The sequence below is a fragment of the Pseudorasbora parva genome, chromosome 9 (genome assembly GCF_024679245.1).
Source record: "Pseudorasbora parva isolate DD20220531a chromosome 9, ASM2467924v1, whole genome shotgun sequence".
Taxonomy (NCBI): domain Eukaryota; kingdom Metazoa; phylum Chordata; class Actinopteri; order Cypriniformes; family Gobionidae; genus Pseudorasbora; species Pseudorasbora parva.
In genome coordinates this window covers 49,219,884-49,236,386 of record NC_090180.1, presented here as the reverse complement: position 1 = coordinate 49,236,386, position 16,503 = coordinate 49,219,884, and the positions used below count along the sequence as shown (strand labels likewise).

The 16,503-nt window shown below is 39.3% G+C and overlaps 1 protein-coding gene across 1 annotated transcript; it reads left to right on the top strand.

Annotated features, from left to right (window-relative positions):
* The first annotated feature begins 2,478 nt into the window (after positions 1-2,478).
* On the top strand, positions 2,479-5,655 carry fem1a (fem-1 homolog a). The gene has a single exon (XM_067452929.1). The coding sequence runs from the start codon at positions 2,940-2,942 to the stop codon at positions 4,776-4,778; it is 1,839 nt and encodes a 612-aa protein (XP_067309030.1). The 5' UTR covers positions 2,479-2,939; the 3' UTR covers positions 4,779-5,655.
* The last annotated feature ends 10,848 nt before the right edge of the window (positions 5,656-16,503 follow it).

Genomic DNA, 16,503 nt, shown 5'->3' with positions numbered 1-16,503 from the left:
TCTGGAGCTCAGCCTCAGTGATCTTTGGGTTCTTCTTTACCTCCCTCACCAAGGCTCTTCTCCCCGATAGCTCAGTTTGGCCGGATGGCCAGCTCTAGGAAGGGTTCTGGTCGTCCCAAACGTCTGCCATTGAAGGATTATGGAGGCCACTGGGCTCTTAGGAACCTTAAGTGCAGCTGAAAGGTTTTTGTAACCATGGCCAGATCTCTGTCGTGCCACGGTTCTGTCTCTGAGCTCTTCAGGCAGTTCCTTTGACCTCCTGATTCTCATTTGCTCTGACCTGCACTGTGAGCTATAAGGTCTGATATAGACAGGTGTGTGGCTTTCCTAATCATGTCCCATCAGTATAATCAAACACAGCTGGACTCAGATGAAGGTGTAGAACCATCTCAAGGATGATCAGAAAAAATCGACAGCACCTGAGTTACATATATGAGTGTCACAGCAAAGGGTCTGAATGCTGAGTTTTTAGCTTTTAATAAATCTGCACAACAAAAAAAAAAACCCAACAATTCTGTGTTTTTCTTTCAATATGGGGTGCTGTGTGTACATTAAAGAGTCAAAAATGAATTTAAATGATTTTAGCAATAATAAATATATAATAAATAAATATATCTAAATTACGGCACATGCTCTCAATGCAAAATGCTGAACAGTTAGTCGATGCGTTCATGAGCTCAAGGCTAGATTATTGTAATGCTCTACTGGGTGGTTGCCCTGCTCGCTTAATAAACAAACTCCAGCTGGTACATGATTGATAGATAGATAGATAGATAGATAGATAGATAGATAGATAGATAGATAGATAGATAGATAGATACATAGATAGATTATTGTAGTGCTCTACTGGGTGGTTGCCCTGCTCGCTTAATAAACAAACTCCAGCTGGTCCAAAACGCAGCAGCTCGAGTTCTTACTAGAACCAGGAAGTATGATCATATTAGTCCAGTTCTGTCAACACTGCACTGGCTCCCTATTAAACATCGCATACATTTTAAAATCCTGCTTATTACTTACAAAGCACTAAATAGTTTAGCTCCCCGGTACTTAAGCGAGCTCTTAACACATTATACCCCATCACGTCTATTGCGGTCTCTAAACTCTGGCCAGTTGATCATACCTAGAATATCTAAATCAACTGCAGGCGGTCGATCATTTTCCTATTTAGCTCCTAAACTCTGGAACAGTCTTCCTAGCATTGTTCGGGAAGCAGACACACTCTGCCAGTTTAAATCTAGACTAAAAACACATCTGTTTACTATGGCATACACACAGAACATTATTAACTCTCATTATTCAGATCAGTTGACTGATTGTTCGGCTGCATTAACTAGGTCAGCCGGAAGCGGGAACACTTCCCATAACACCTGATGGACTCGATACATCATCAGAAGAACGGCTTCTAATGTTAGTCTCTGTGTTTATCCCGAGGGTTACTGCAGTCGGCCGGATCCGGGCCGGATGATGGACCTGAATATGACCGGCTCATCCTGGAGTGTCTGCTGAGAGCGAGTCCATTAAACTCCTCCTCTGACGCCTCCTTCCCTTCCCCTCTGTACAGTTAAAAACACGCACACGCACACACACACTACACCTAAACCTACCCAACACACACACACACACACTACACCTAAACCTACCCAACACACACACACACACACTACACCTAAACCTACCCAACACACACAGCCCCTAAACCTACACAACACACACACACACACACACAGCCCCTAAACCTACACAACAACACACACATACACACACACACACACACAGCCCCTAAATCTACCCAACACACACACACACCCACACACACACACACAGCCCCTAAATCTACCCAACACACACACACACACACTCAGCCCCTAAATCTACCCACCACACACACACACACACACACACACACACACACACACACACACACACACACACACACGTCCGGTCTGCTGTTCCCGGATCAGTGTTCTGTCTGCTGTGTGGAAGACTGGTGATTTTGTTGTGAAACTGAACAAAAGAGCAACAAAACCCCAGTCTGCCTTTCAGCACAGGACATCACGCCGTGGGCTTCAGTACAGCTTATTGATGTAAAAATGTGTCTGTGTGTTAACTTCATATTTACTGAGTTCTTTTCCACGTAATGTTGAGTAGTGTTGATCTGAACCGCTACTGTAGAGATTTACAGCACATTATATTCTGTGCTGCTTTGACACCATCTGTATAAAGTGCTTAATAAAACACAAATAAAGCTGACTGGACTTTACTGTAAAACAACAGAACTAAGTGTTTAATAAATCAGCATCATGAAAACATCATGTCATGTCACTTCAGTCTTTACAATCAATTAAATATTATAGCCTAACATTAAACACGGAACATAACCGTGTCTTCAAACACACCAACCAAACTCGGACTAAATAAAAACTCAGGGAGCACTTTAATTCCAAACACTTATATCTCTAAAACACGATTAAAATGTCGTTTTTGTTACAGCATAAGCCCTCGGTGACTTCATACATGCCAGACGAGTTATTCATACATTCCGTGTTTACATCAGCTGACTGAGTTTAAGCAGATGCATGATGGGGGATGTAGTTCGCGTGAGGCACAACGACACTGGCTGAGACCAGCAAGCGGACTACATCCCCCACAAGTCTTCGCGCGACAAGCTTGCCGGTCGCTCGTGACGGGTGACAGGTATTATTGTAGTTCTTTGTGCGGCTTGAGCAGTGCGCTGACCGCGCGTACAAACTACAAGTCCCAGCGATCTAAGCGGCAGTGGTAAACAGAGCTGTCAAACAACATCATCGACGCCATTTCGACAGCAGTCTTAAAATGGCAGTAAAATGCAGAGCGAGGATCGCTTCACACTAAATAAGAAGCGACGCTCGCTTGCTCTGCTCGCGAATTCACACGCGCTTTAACGGACACTCGCCGATACGATGGATATCAGCGCGGCGGTGTTTAACGCGGCGAGAGACGGCAAACTGACGCTCATCCAGAAGTTGCTGAGCAACAAAAGCGCAGAGGAGCTGGAGGCGCTAGCGGAGGAGAAGACGCAAGGCGGCACGCCACTGCTCATCGCGGCGCGTCACGGACACCTGGAGGTCGTGGAGTACCTGCTGGAGCACTGCAAGGCCAACGCGGAGCACGGGGGATCCGTCAACTTCGACGGCGAGACGATCGAGGGCGCGCCGCCGCTGTGGGCCGCGTCGGCCGCGGGACACCTGCCCGTGGTGAAGACGCTCCTGACGCACGGAGCCTCCGTCAACAACACCACGCTCACCAACTCCACCCCGCTGCGCGCCGCGTGCTTCGACGGACACCTGGAGATCGTGCGCTATCTGGTGGAGCACCGCGCGGACATGGAGGTGGCGAACCGGCACGGGCACACCTGCCTAATGATCGCGTGCTATAAAGGCCACCGCGACATCGCGCGCTTCCTTCTGGAGCGCGGCGCGGACGTCAACCGCAGGAGCGTGAAGGGCAACACGGCTCTACACGACTGTGCCGAGTCCGGGAGTCTGGAGATCATGAAGATGCTGCTGAAGCGCGACGCGCGGATGGAGCGCGACGGCTATGGGATGACGCCGCTGATGGCCGCGAGCGTCACCGGACACACCAACATCGTGGAGTATCTGGTACACCAGCCGCGGCCCGGACGCGAGGAGCGCGTGGACGCGTTGGAGCTCCTAGGAGCCACGTTCGTGGATAAGAAGCGCGATCTGCTCGGCGGCATGCGCTACTGGAGACGCGCGATGGAGCTGCGGGAGGCGGGCTTACCCAAACCGCCCGCGCGAGCTCCGGTCCCGGCGTACGACTGCGCGCGTGAGGTTAGCACAGCCGAGGAGCTCGACGCGCTCATCACAGACCCGGACGAGATGCGCATGCAGGCTCTGCTCATCCGCGAGCGCATACTCGGGCCCGCGCACCCGGACACCTCCTACTACATTCGGTACCGCGGCGCCGTGTACGCGGACTCGGGGAACTTCCCGCGCTGCATTAGCCTGTGGAAATACGCGCTGGACATGCAGCAGAACAACCTGGACCCGCTCAGCCCCATGACGGCCAGCAGCTTCCTCTCCTTCGCCGAACTATTCTCCTTCGTGCTGCAGGACCGCGCCAAAGCCTCGCAGTCCGCGCGCGTGTCCGTGGCGGACCTCATGGGCGTGCTGGGGAAGAGCGTGCGCGAGGTGGAGCGCGCGGTGGCCCAGCGGGAGAGTCCACCGGAACCGGCCCAGTTCACCAAAGCTCTGTCCATTATCCTGCACCTGCTGTTCCTGCTGGAGAAGCTGCAGTGCGCGCCGGAGGAGGAGCAGCTGAAGCGGCGCACGGTGTACCGGCTGCTGAAGCTCCACCCGCGGGCGCGCAGCGGTTACTCCCCGCTGCACATGGCCGTGGATGCGGACACCACGGCGGTGGGCCGGTACCCGGTGGGCCGCTTCCCTTCGCTCCCCGTCGCCGAGCTGCTGCTGGAGTGCGGAGCTGATGTAGACTCGCGGGACTGCGAGAACAACACGCCGCTCCACATCGCCGCCGCTAACGGGAGTCCCGAGATCATGGCGGCGCTCATCCGGGCCGGAGCGCACTTCGACGCCATTAACGGGCAGCGCAAGACGGCCTACGAGCTGCTGGACGAGCGGAGCTCCGGGAAGCACGCGCTCCAGCCGGTGAACCACGTCACGCTGCAGTGCCTCGCGGCGCGCGCCATCGGGAAACACCGACTGCCGTACAAACGGCTGATCCCGGAGGAGATGGAGGCGTTCATCGAGCTGCACTGACCGCGGACACGAGCCCCGCTCTCTCCCGGTGCTCCGGTGTGTGTGTGTGTGTGTGTGTGTGTGAACGCTCCCGGTCAGACTCGGTGTAAAAACACACACTCGTTCTTCTTCCCGCACTGCAAATAATGCTCTTCTTACTCAGTATTGTTGTCTTGTTTTCAGTCCAAATATCTAACAATTCTTAATCAAGATGCATTTACTAGATAATTCAAATTAAATAAGATATTTTTCCTTGTTTTCTTAAAAATAATATATTTTTTAATAATAATAAATAATTTCTTCTGATTTAAACAAGAAATAAGATCATTTTTCTCACTCCATCACTTTGCCTGTTTTAAGCTAAAACTCATTTTGAGATTTTCCCAGAAGACGAGCAGAAATATCTCATGTCATTTTACTCATCTAGTAAATGAATCTTGATTTAAGAATGTTTCGATATTTGGACTGGAAGCGAGACACACACACTGAATAAGACGAGCGTTGTTTGCAGCGGCGCTCATGCTGAAGGACTCTATCGGTGCCAAATCCTCGCCTTCTGCGATCCTCTTTTCTAACGTGTGCTTTAATGTGTTTTTACTGACAGACTCTTGGTTTGGGGATTGAGTGAGTGTAATATTTAGCCCTCGGCACTTTAACGGCTGTTCCCGGATGGACATACTGACGATATCTATGCAGATTATTAGCGGAGCTGTTCTCTGAAACGCTTCAGTCTTACTCCCAATGCCTTCGCCTTTATTCGGGACGGCTCCTGTCGAATGAAAGCACTTTGAACATGTTAACCTCTAAAGACTTCAGAAACTGATTTGGTTAATTTAAGACTGTTTACTACAAGACAAAAGCTGTGTGGTGATGCCTGAATAAACCTCAGTGTCCCATCTGTGTGTGTGCTCTCGTCCTGACTCACGCGGGTCAAAGGTCATGTTTACATCCACATCTGATGTCCAGATTATTGCAGGGTTTAATACTTAAATCCAACCTCATTAGATTAGATTAGGGCTCTGTGATCAAAACATCAGAACTGCTGACCCACTCATAAAAATGTAATTTGCTGCATTAGGGTTTAATGATCTCTTTCTGAAGCGTCAGTGGAAGTTACTTAGCCTGTCAATGGAGGACAGAAATCTGTCCATCTCAAATATCTTCATTTGTGTTCAGAAGATGAAATAAAGTTTCCACCAAAGTTAAATTAAAGCAGATCTCATAAACCCATAAATGTAGATGTTCTTCCTCAGGATTTGTGTTCTCCAGACTCTACACATCCTTCAATCAGGACACATTAACGACAGCAGAATGAAGAAATGAGCTCTTGTGTTCTGAGAAACTCAACTAAAGGAAGAGTTTATGATTAAATCAGGAGCAAACATCATCATTGGGTGTGTATCATGATCTCACACTTTAAGCTGTTTTGGGTCAAATGAATGAAAAAGTGATGGAATGTGATGGAAGTGTCACTAACACAACTCATTTACATTAGAGAACATCATTTCCTTCAGTTTATCCATTACATTATTTTCTATAATTGCTCTTATAAGCTTCAGAAATCCTGCAGAAACCCTGAAATCCCTATGTTTGTATACATAAACATTAATTTATGTTCATAAATCCTGATATTATCAATGCAACATTTCTCATGTTTGTTTAGTTCAAGATTTGTAACCTATATGGTTTATTCCGGTGGACAGAAGCGGTAATAATGTTTAATAATGGCTGTATTGATCAGTAATAACCCTCAGAAGCTTCACTGCAAAAAACGCTCTTCTGTCTGAGTATTTTTAATATTTTTATCTGGTTTCCAGTCCAAATATTAAACAAATCTTGAATCTAGATGCATTTAATAGATCAGTAAAATTACATTATATATATTTTTGTTTTGTTTTTTGGGGAAAAAAAAAGAAGTGAGTTTTTGCTTTAACTGATCTCCAATGGGGTGAGAAAAATAATCTTATTTCTTTTTTTTTTTTCTTTTTTTTTTTTTAATTGACATACAGACATACAAACCACAATAGTGCAGTAATTGACAATCGAGTAATTACATAATTCTAGAAGTGAGATAAAAGTGTGTTAATGTATAAGGTGTGTGTGGGTGAGTGTAGGTGTGGGTGTGTATTCATAAGCAAAATTACAAATTTGTTATTTATTATATTATCACTACCATCACTTATCATCATCATACCATCATCATTGTAATAATCAGAGTCCCCTTTTTCTTTTCTTTTTCCCTAAGTAATATTTATCATTGTCACCACTTTCAATGGGTCAATAAATTTCACATAGTATAATAATAATATAAGCTAATCCTCCCCCCACATCTTTTCAGTCCCTATACCTTTTATTTTATTTTTTATTTTATATTTGTATGTTGTGTGTAGTGTCTAAGGTGCATTAAAAGAAGGGGGACATTGTGCGAGTGTCTCAACTTAGGACAGAGATGCTGTCCTAGAGAAACCATTTCTCGCCTGTCCTACCTGCCTTAGTGTTTATGAGGTTTTCCAATTTAAATATACATACATACACACATTTCTCTTCTACATTGTGGTGCATTAAAAACACATGAAAAGATTAGGGGGAAAATTAGAAATAATCAATCGATTTTACTATAGTAGTAGTGGTGACAATGAAAACCAGGTTTGAAATTCCAAAACAGCAATAATAATAGTTGATGATGATGATGATGATGATGATGATGACGACGACAATGCTAAAAGCAAAGACAACAATGGAAACAACAACAATAATAAAAATAATAATAAACAATAGCAATCATAACAATAACAATAATGAAACAATATTGACAATAATTGGAACTATGCAGTAATACCTGTGGATTGATTAAGAGATCGGAGGAGTCGGAGTTACGGAGAGAGAGAGGATTCAGAGTTGTAAGAGGTCAGAAAGTGTTGGATGGCAGAGGTCGCTTTCAGGTGAGGGATTATAGGGGAGAGATGTGTATTCCATTGTAATAAAGTCGTTGAGAAGATTTTTCCAGTGGTTAATATGTATTTTGTTACGAGTTTTCAAGTTCATGAGGATAGTTTTCTTGGCAATGGTTAGGGCTATGAGGAGAGTTTATCTTATTCTTATCTTAAATAATCTTATTTCTGATTGAAATCCTGATTCCGTCCCGAACAGAAATACGATTATTTTTCTCACCCCATTGGCAGCTGTCCATCATGGCCCCTAATAATGTGTGTGTGTGTGTGTGTGTGTGTGTGTGTGTGTGTGTGTGTGTGTGTATGTGTGTGTGTGTGTGTGTGTGTGTGTGTGTGTGTGCTTGTGGTGAGCATTTGGTCCAATATGGCTGCCCTGGCATCATCAGGTGGTGTGTGTGTGTGTGTGTGTGTGTGTGTGTGTGTGTGTGTGTGTGTGTGTGTGTGTGTGTGTGTGTGTGTGTGTGTGCTTGTGGTGAGCATTTGGTCCAATATGGCTGCCCTGGCATCATCAGGTGGTGTGTGTGTGTGTAGGTAGAGTGAGCGTTTGGCCCAATATGGCTGCCCTGGCATCATCAGGTGGTGTGTGTGTGTGTGTGTGTGTGTGTGTGTGTGTGTGTGTGTGTGTGTGTGTGTGTGTGTGTGTGTGTGTGTGTGTGTGTGTGTGTGTGTGTGTGTGTAGGTGGAGTGAGCGTTTGGCCCAATATGGCTGCCCTGGCATCATCAGGTGGTGTGTGTGTGTGTGTGTGTCTGTGTATCCCAAAACTATATAACTATAACCATAACTATAACCATAACTATACCCATAACTATAACCATAACTATACCCATAACTATACCCATAACTATAACCATAACTATACCCATCTATCATCATAAAAGTGCATCTGTCCATCATAATAGTGCATCTGTCATCATAAAAGTGCATCTATCATCATAAAAGTGCATCTATCATCATAAAAGTGCATCTACCCATCATAAAAGTGCATCTATCATCATAAAAGTGAATCTATCCATCATAAAAGTGCATCTACCCATCATAAAAGTGCATCTATCATCATAATAGTGAATCTATCTATCATAAAAGTGCATCTGTCCATCATAAAAGTGCATCTATCATCATAATAGTGCATCTATCCATCATAAAAGTGCATCTATCATTATAAAAGTGAATCTATCATCATAAAAGTGCATCTGTCCATCATAAAAGTGCATCTATCATCATAATAGTGCATCTATCCATCATAAAAGTGCATCTATCATTATAAAAGTGAATCTATCCATCATAAAAGTGCATCTGTCCATCATAATAGTGCATCTGTCATCATAATAGTGCATCTATCATCATAAAAGTGCATCTATCATCATAAAAGTGCATCTATCATCATAAAAGTGAATCTATCCATCATAAAAGTGCATCTACCCATCATAAAAGTGCATCTATCATCATAAAAGTGAATCTATCTATCATAAAAGTGCATCTGTCCATCATAAAAGTGCATCTATCATCATAAAAGTGCATCTATCATCATAATAGTGCATCTATCATCATAATAGTGCATCTATCCATCATAAAAGTGCATCTATCATTATAAAAGTGAATCTATCTATCATAAAAGTGCATCTATCCATCATAAAAGTGCATCTATCCATCATAAAAGTGCATCTATCCATCATAATAGTGCATCTATCATCATAATAGTGCATCTATCCATCATAAAAGTGCATATATCATTATAAAAGTGAATCTATCCATCATAAAAGTGCATCTGTCCATCATAATAGTGCATCTGTCATCATAATAGTGCATCTATCATCATAAAAGTGCATCTATCATCATAAAAGTGCATCTATCATCATAAAAGTGAATCTATCCATCATAAAAGTGCATCTACCCATCATAAAAGTGCATCTATCATCATAAAAGTGAATCTATCTATCATAAAAGTGCATCTGTCCATCATAAAAGTGCATCTATCATCATAAAAGTGCATCTATCATCATAATAGTGCATCTATCATCATAATAGTGCATCTATCCATCATAAAAGTGCATCTATCATTATAAAAGTGAATCTATCTATCATAAAAGTGCATCTATCCATCATAAAAGTGCATCTGTCCATCATAATAGTGCATCTATCCATCATAAAAGTGAATCTATCCATCATAAAAGTGCATCTATCATCATAAAAGTGCATCTGTCCATCATAATAGTGCATCTATCCATCATAAAAGTGCATCTGTCCATCATAATAGTGCATCTATCCATCATAAAAGTGCATCTGTCCATCATAATAGTGCATCTATCCATCATAAAAGTGCATCTATCCATCATAAAAGTGCATCTGTCCATCATAATAGTGCATCTATCCATCATGAAAGTGCATCTATCCATCATAAAAGTGCATCTGTCCATCATAATAGTGCATCTATCCATCATAAAAGTGCATCTGTCCATCATAATAGTGCATCTATCATCATAAAAGTGCATCTATCCATCATAAAAGTGAATCTATCCATCATAAAAGTGAATCTATCCATCATAAAAGTGCATCTATCCATCATAAAAGTGCATCTGTCCATCATAATAGTGCATCTATCCATCATAAAAGTGCATCTATCCATCATAAAAGTGCATCTGTCCATCATAATAGTGCATCTATCATCATAATAGTGCATCTGTCCATCATAAAAGTGCATCTATCATCATAATAGTGCATCTATCATCATAAAAGTGCATCTATCATCATAATAGTGCATCTATCATCATAATAGTGCATCTATCATCATAAAAGTGCATCTATCATCATAATAGTGCATCTATCCATCATAAAAGTGCATCTATCATCATAATAGTGCATCTATCATCATAATAGTGCATCTATCATCATAAAAGTGCATCTATCATCATAATAGTGCATCTATCATCATAAAAGTGCATCTATCATCATAAAAGTGCATCTATCCTCATAATAGTGCATCTATCATCATAATAGTGCATCTATCATCATAATAGTGCATCTATCATCATAAAAGTGCATCTATCATCATAATAGTGCATCTATCCATCATAATAGTGCATCTATCCATCATAAAAGTGCATCCGTCCATCATAAAAGTGCATCTATCATCATAATAGTGCATCTATCATCATAAAAGTGCATCTATCATCATAATAGTGCATCTATCATCATAATAGTGCATCTATCCATCATAATAGTGCATCTATCATCATAATAGTGCATCTGTCCATCATAAAAGTGCATCTGTCCATCATAAAAGTGCATCTGTCCATCATAAAAGTGCATCTATCCATCATAAAAGTGCATCTATCATCATAATAGTGCATCTATCCATCATAATAGTGCATCTGTCCATCATAATAGTGCATCTATCATCATAATAGTGCATCTGTCCATCATAAAAGTACATCTATCCATCATAAAAGTGCATCTATCATCATAATAGTGCATCTATCATCATAATAGTGCATCTATCCATCATAATAGTGCATCTGTCCATCATAATAGTGCATCTGTCCATCATAAAAGTGCATCTGTCCATCATAATAGTGCATCTAACCATCATAAAAGTGAATCTATCCATCATAAAAGTGCATCTATCCATCATAAAAGTGCATCTGTCCATCATAATAGTGCATCTATCCATCATAAAAGTGAATCTATCCATCATAAAAGTGCATCTATCCATCATAAAAGTGCATCTGTCCATCATAATAGTGCATCTATCATCATAAAAGTGCATCTATCATCATAATAGTGCATCTATCCATCATAAAAGTGCATCTATCATTATAAAAGTGCATCTATCATCATAAAAGTGCATCTATCATCATAAAAGTGCATCTATTATCATAAAAGTGCATCTATCATCATAAAAGTGCATCTATCATCATAATAGTGCATCTATCATCATAATAGTGCATCTATCCATCATATTAGTGCATCTATCATCATAATAGTGCATCTGTCAATCATAAAAGTGCATCTATTATCATAAAAGTGCATCTGTCCATCATAAAAGTGCATCTATCCATCATAAAAGTGCATCTATCATCATAATAGTGCATCTATCCATCATAATAGTGCATCTGTCCATCATAATAGTGCATCTATCATCATAATAGTGCATCTGTCCATCATAAAAGTGCATCTATCCATCATAAAAGTGCATCTATCATCATAATAGTGCATCTATCATCATAATAGTGCATCTATCCATCATAATAGTGCATCTGTCCATCATAATAGTGCATCTGTCCATCATAAAAGTGCATCTGTCCATCATAATAGTGCATCTGTCCATCATAATAGTGCACCCATCATCATAATAGTGCATCTATCACCATAATAGTGTATCTATCCATCATAATAGTGCATCTGTCCATCATAAAAGTGCATCTATCCATCATAAAAGTGCATCTATCATCATAAAAGTGCATCTATCATCATAATAGTGCATCTATCCATCATAATAGTGCATCTGTCCATCATAATAGTGCATCTATCATCATAATAGTGCATCTGTCCATCATAAAAGTGCATCTATCCATCATAAAAGTGCATCTATCCATCATAAAAGTGCATCTGTCCATCATAAAAGTGCATCTGTCCATCATAATAGTGCATCTATCCATCATAAAAGTGCATCTATCCATCATAAAAGTGCATCTATCATCATAAAAGTGCATCTATCCATCATAAAAGTGCATCTATCCATCATAAAAGTGCAACTATCATCATAAAAGTGCATCTGTCCATCATAAAAGTGCATCTTTCCATCATAAAAGTGCATCTGTCCATCATAAAAGTGCATCTATCATCATAATAGTGCATCTATCATCATAAAAGTGCATCTGTCCATCATAAAAGTGCATCTGTCCATCATAAAAGTGCATCTATCATCATAAAAGTGCATCTATCCCTCATAAAAGTGCATCTATCATCATAAAAGTGCATCTATCCATCATAAAAGTGCATCTGTCCATTATAATAGTGCATCTATCATCATAAAAGTGCATCTGTCCATTATAATAGTGCATCTATCATTATAAAAGTGCATCCATTCATCATAAAAGTGCATCTATCATCATAAAAGTGCATCTATCCATCATAAAAGTGCATCTATCCATCATAAAAGTGCATCTATCCATCATAAAAGTGCATCTATCATCATAAAAGTGCATCTATCCATCACAAAAGTGCATCTGTCCATTATAATAGTGCATCTATCATCATAAAAGTGCATCTGTCCATCATAAAAGTGCATCTATCATCATAAAAGTGCATCTATCATCATAATAGTGCATCTATCATCATAATAGTGCATCTATCCATCATAAAAGTGCATCTATCATCATAACAGTGAATCTATCATCATAAAAGTGAATCTATCATCATAAAAGTGCATCTATCATCATAATAGTGCATCTATCATCATAATAGTGCATCTATCATCATAAAAGTGCATCTATCATTATAAAAGTGCATCTGTCCATTATAATAGTGCATCTATCATTATAAAAGTGCATCTATTCATCATAAAAGTGCATCTATCATCATAAAAGTGCATCTATCCATCATAAATGTGCACCTATCATCATAAAAGTGCATCTATCCATCATAAAAGTGCATCTATCATCATAAAAGTGCATCTATCCATCACAAAAGTGCATCTGTCCATTATAATAGTGCATCTATCATCATAAAAGTGCATCTGTCCATCATAAAAGTGCATCTATCATCATAAAAGTGCATCTATCATCATAATAGTGCATCTATCATCATAATAGTGCATCTATCCATCATAAAAGTGCATCTATCATCATAACAGTGAATCTATCATCATAAAAGTGAATCTATCATCATAAAAGTGCATCTATCATCATAATAGTGCATCTATCATCATAATAGTGCATCTGTCCATCATAAAAGTGCATCTATCATCATAAAAGTGCATCTATCATCATAATAGTGCATCTATCCATCATAAAAGTGCATCTATCCATCATAAAAGTGCATCTATCCCTCATAAAAGTGCATCTGTCCATCATAATAGTGCATCTGTCCATCATAAAAGTGCATCTATCCATCATAAAAGTGCATCTATCATCATAAAAGTGCATATATCATCATATCAGTGCATCTGTCCATCATAATAGTGCATCTGTCCATCATAATAGTGCATCTGTCCATCATAATAGTGCATCTGTCCATCATAAAAGTGCATCTATCCATCATAAAAGTGCATATATCATCATAATAGTGCATCTGTCCATCATAATAGTTCATCTATCCATCATAATAGTGCATCTGTCCATCATAAAAGTGCATATATCATCATAATAGTGCATCTGTCCATCATAATAGTGCATCTGTCCATCATAATAGTGCATCTGTCCATCATAATAGTGCATCTGTCCATCATAAAAGTGCATCTATCATCATAAAAGTGCATCTATCATCATAATAGTGCATCTATCATCATAAAAGTACATCTATCATCATAATAGTGCATCTATCATCATAAAAGTGAATATATCATCATAATAGTGCATCTGTCCATCATAATAGTGCATCTGCCCATCATAAAAGTGCATCTATCCATCATAAAAGTGCATCTATCATCATAAAAGTGAATCTATCATCATAAAAGTACATCTATCATCATAATAGTGCATCTATCATCATAAAAGTGCATATATCATCATAATAGTGCATCTATCATCATAAAAGTGCATCTATCATCATTAAAGTGAATCTATCATCATAAAAGTGCATCTATCATCATTAAAGTGAATCTATCATCATAAAAGTACATCTATCATCATAATAGTGCATCTATCATCATAAAAGTGCATATATCATCATAATAGTGCATCTGTCCATCATAATAGTGCATCTGTCCATCATAAAAGTGCATCTATCATCATAAAAGTGCATCTATCATCATAATAGTGCATCTATCCATCATAAAAGTGCATCTATCATCATAATAGTGCATCTATCATCATAATAGTGCATCTGTCCATCATAAAAGTGCATCTATCATCATAAAAGTGCATCTATCATCATAAAAGTGCATATATCATCATAATAGTGCATCTGTCCATCATAAAAGTGCATCTATCATCATAATAGTGCATCTATCATCATAATAGTGCATCTGTCCATCATAAAAGTGCATCTATCATCATAAAAGTGCATCTATCATCATAAAAGTGCATATATCATCATAATAGTGCATCTATCCATCATAAAAGTGCATCTATCATCATAAAAGTGCATCTATCATCATAATAGTGCATCTATCCATCATAAAAGTGCATCTATCATCATAATAGTGCATCTATCATCATAATAGTGCATCTGTCCATCATAAAAGTGCATCTATCATCATAATAGTGCATCTATCATCATAATAGTGCATCTGTCCATCATAAAAGTGCATCTATCATCATAATAGTGCATCTATCATCATAATAGTGCATCTATCCATCATAAAAGTGCATCTATCATCATAATAGTGCATCTATCATCATAATAGTGCATCTATCCATCATAAAAGTGCATCTATCATCATAATAGTGCATCTATCATCATAATAGTGCATCTGTCCATCATAAAAGTGCATCTATCATCATAATAGTGCATCTATCATCATAATAGTGCATCTGTCCATCATAAAAGTGCATCTATCATCATAAAAGTGCATCTATCATCATAAAAGTGCATATATCATCATAATAGTGCATCTATCCATCATAAAAGTGCATCTATCATCATAAAAGTGCATCTATCATCATAATAGTGCATCTATCCATCATAAAAGTGCATCTATCATCATAATAGTGCATCTATCATCATAATAGTGCATCTGTCCATCATAAAAGTGCATCTATCATCATAAAAGTGCATCTATCATCATAAAAGTGCATCTATCATCATAATAGTGCATCTATCATCATAAAAGTACATCTATCATCCTAATAGTGCATCTATCATCATAATAGTGCATCTGTCCATCATAAAAGTGCATCTATCATCATAAAAGTGCATCTATCATCATAATAGTGCATCTATCATCATAAAAGTACATCTATCATCATAATAGTGCATCTATCATCATAAAAGTGCATATATCATCATAATAGTGAATCTGTCCATCATAATAGTGCATCTGTCCATCATAAAAGTGCATCTATCCATCATAAAAGTGCATCTATCATCATAAAAGTGCATCTATCATCATTAAAGTGAATCTATCATCATAAAAGTGCATCTATCATCATAAAAGTGCATCTATCATCATAATAGTGCATCTGTCCATCATAATAGTGCATCTGTCCATCATAAAAGTGCATCTATCATCATAAAAGTGCATCTATCATCATAATAGTGCATCTATCCATCATAATAGTGCATCTATCATCATAAAAGTGCATATATCATCATAATAGTGCATCTATCATCATAAAAGTGCATCTATCATCATAAAAGTGCATCTATCATCATTAAAGTGAATCTATCATCATAAAAGTGCATCTATCATCATAATAGTGCATCTATCATCATAAAAGTGCATCTATCATCATAATAGTGCATCTGTCCATCATAATAGTGCATCTGTCCATCATAAAAGTGCATCTATCATCATAAAAGTGCATCTATCATCATAATAGTGCATCTATCCATCATAAAAGTGCATCTATCATCATAAAAGTGCATCTATCATCATTAAAGTGAATCTATCATCATAAAAGTACATCTATCATCA

What these genes read in the sequence shown, in the direction of transcription:
- fem1a (XM_067452929.1), top strand. Translation starts at nt 2,940, where the DNA reads ATGGATATCAGCGCGGCGGTGTTTAACGCGGCGAGAGACGGCAAACTG.